This window comes from Penaeus vannamei, chromosome 28, assembly GCF_042767895.1.
Source record: "Penaeus vannamei isolate JL-2024 chromosome 28, ASM4276789v1, whole genome shotgun sequence".
Lineage (NCBI taxonomy): Eukaryota > Metazoa > Arthropoda > Malacostraca > Decapoda > Penaeidae > Penaeus > Penaeus vannamei.
The window spans coordinates 375001-377500 of NC_091576.1; the positions used below are offsets into that span (position 1 = coordinate 375001).

A 2500-nucleotide genomic window follows, 5' to 3' on the forward strand; every position below is an offset into this window, starting at 1 on the left:
GTGTGTATGTGTGTGTGTGTGTGTGTGTGTGTGTGTGTGTGTGTGTGTGTGTGTGTGTGTGTGTGTGTGTGTGTGTGCATACATGTGCACACACACACAATTATATATATATATATATATATATATATATATATATATATATATATATTGTCTTTATAATATATATATATATATGTATATATATATATATATATATATATATATATATATATATATATATATATAAGATACATACTGTCTGTGCGTGAGTGTAATGTAATTCTGCTGAAGGAAAACAAGAATCAGCAAGCTTGAATTTTCTTCGCCAAGAAGCAACACAAAAAGTGAATGAAACCAAAAGATCAAATCCAGTCCTAGCTTGAGGACCGACACATTCCGGGTCCTTTTACCGAGCAAGTCCGTCTTGCACCGCTTGCCTTGCCGTGACCCAGGGAGCCTCTTAATGCACCGCAGGAAGGCCACACGAGTCCTTCGTCACGACACGGCACTGCGGCGCGGACTATCCTTTCTTGCGATCGTAACCTGTAACTTTGTCGCAGGTATCCAATGTGTTGACGCATCCGTTCTCCAGGTTATACTCGCATACCCCATGAGAATGCATGCTCGCGCAACCTTTCCATGCATTTTCTTTGAATTGATCTAATACCTGTAAATTAAGCAGTGGTTTTACAATTTCACTCGAAAGAGTAGTCATCCACGGACAGTTGTCAAATGCATAGATGTATCATTGGGTTACCATGAAGATATTCATTAGAGTTTCAGTTGCCAACAAGTAACTTATACCTTGTGCAAAGCAAAGGCCACTTATTTGTTTGTTTACATTCTCGTACTATATCTTGAATGGGTTTAAGCTTGAGATTATTGTGATATGAAAAATCCAATAAAAATCGCTAAAACATTACGCTGAAAAATATGTGTAAGTCACAGTCTTTCTCACATACAAACAAACACATAGTTGCCGCTCTTGCTGGCCATCGAAAACGGGCTGTACAAATGGGGCATAGCCTACCTGCTGTCATTTGAGCAGACTCAGCTATTTCCCTCTTAGTTTGTAGACAACAGACAATTTGGAACTCTCTTATATATATATATATATATATATATATATATATATATATATATATATATATATATATATATATATATATATATATATATATATATTTCTATTATTTCTATTCACACACACACACAGTGCTTCACATCAGTGCATTCCAGCTCTTACATGTTAAACACGGAGAGGACTGAGCAATGGATGGTCTAGTCTACTAGCTATGGGTTATGTTAATGTGCATAGTTCATGCTGAAAGAAAAATACAGGTTCTAAGGTGAACGAATAAGTAAAGAATTGAAAAATATAGCGAGGCTTTGTGAGCCAGGACGTGAGAGCGAAGGTAAGGGAGGCGAGAAATGACCGCGACTCGTGCATGGTAAGTGTCTCGCGCCAGGAGACAACTGCCGTGAGTACAACCTGGTAGCAGAACACCTGAAAATACACGATGACAGCTACATATGCAATATTAACAAGGAAGGACTCATTAAAAGAGTTAGAGATTAAGCAAGACTGGAGGCAATTGCAGAAACAAAAGGGGTAAACAGATTAATAACCACAATGTACGTCACCTCATACATGGTCACAAGAAAATTACAAAAAACTAATTCAGGAAACTTTAAAGAGCTCGGAAGAGGTGCTGCAACTTTCGGAAACCAATGCAAAAGAAAATCTTGTAACAGGGGATTTTTAAAGTAAAATCGACTGGGACAGTTTCGATCCCAGGGCGCAGCCACATTCTTGGAATGCTAAATTATTAGAAGTCCTAAATGAGTATTGCCCTTCCCGGAATGTAACAGATCATACCAGGGGAACAGGGTTACACAGACTGCATAATATTCAAAGATGATATTAAGGATATTGTGAACTGTCAGCCGTTAGAAAAAAACGACCATTCAATAATGAAACTAAAATACTGCCTGCTACAGGAAAAACTCATCGTAAGGAAAGAAGGGAATTAATTAACAATTACAATAGAGGTGCCTTAGACATTTCTTTGACGGCATAAACTAGTCGATGAGAATCTTGATGTGCAATATTTAGAAAATGCAGTCTATAGACTCGAGTAGAAAATTTTATATCAAGATTCAAAACTGAAGCAAAAAAATGGCCCAAATGGTTCAATGATAAATGCAAAAAAAGGGGAAAGCAAATAGCTCCTTTGTAAAAGATTTAGAAACCATAGATCTCAGGCAGAGTATGGAATATATAACAGAAAAAAGTGAGTATACCCAAACCATGATGGAGGGGAAATTAGTCTGAAAAGGATATAATCAGTAAACATACAAGTTAAACAAATCTTTTCTTTAACTTCATAAATAGGAAGACCAAACGTAGAGATCTAATTAGCGTCATCAAATGCAATATCATTGATTATACGAGGGAGGAGGTAATGTGTGAAATGCTTAATAAGATATTTCAGTTAGTGTTTGTTCAAGACCCATACTT

At 36.7% G+C, this 2500-nt stretch overlaps 1 protein-coding gene across 2 annotated transcripts in view; it reads right to left on the reverse strand.

The window, feature by feature from the left end:
* Positions 1–211: 211 nt before the first annotated feature.
* The window catches only part of LOC113814188 (1-aminocyclopropane-1-carboxylate synthase-like protein 1), a 34230-nt gene continuing 31941 nt past the window's right edge, over positions 212–2500 (reverse strand). The window contains exon 5 of one of the 2 annotated variants that reach the window (XM_070141628.1): positions 212–646. In XM_070141628.1, the coding sequence (XP_069997729.1) occupies positions 500–646 (147 nt within the window). In that variant the 3' untranslated portion in view covers positions 212–499. The remainder of the gene's footprint in view (positions 647–2500) is intronic. The other variant, XM_070141627.1, reaches the window with a different exon arrangement.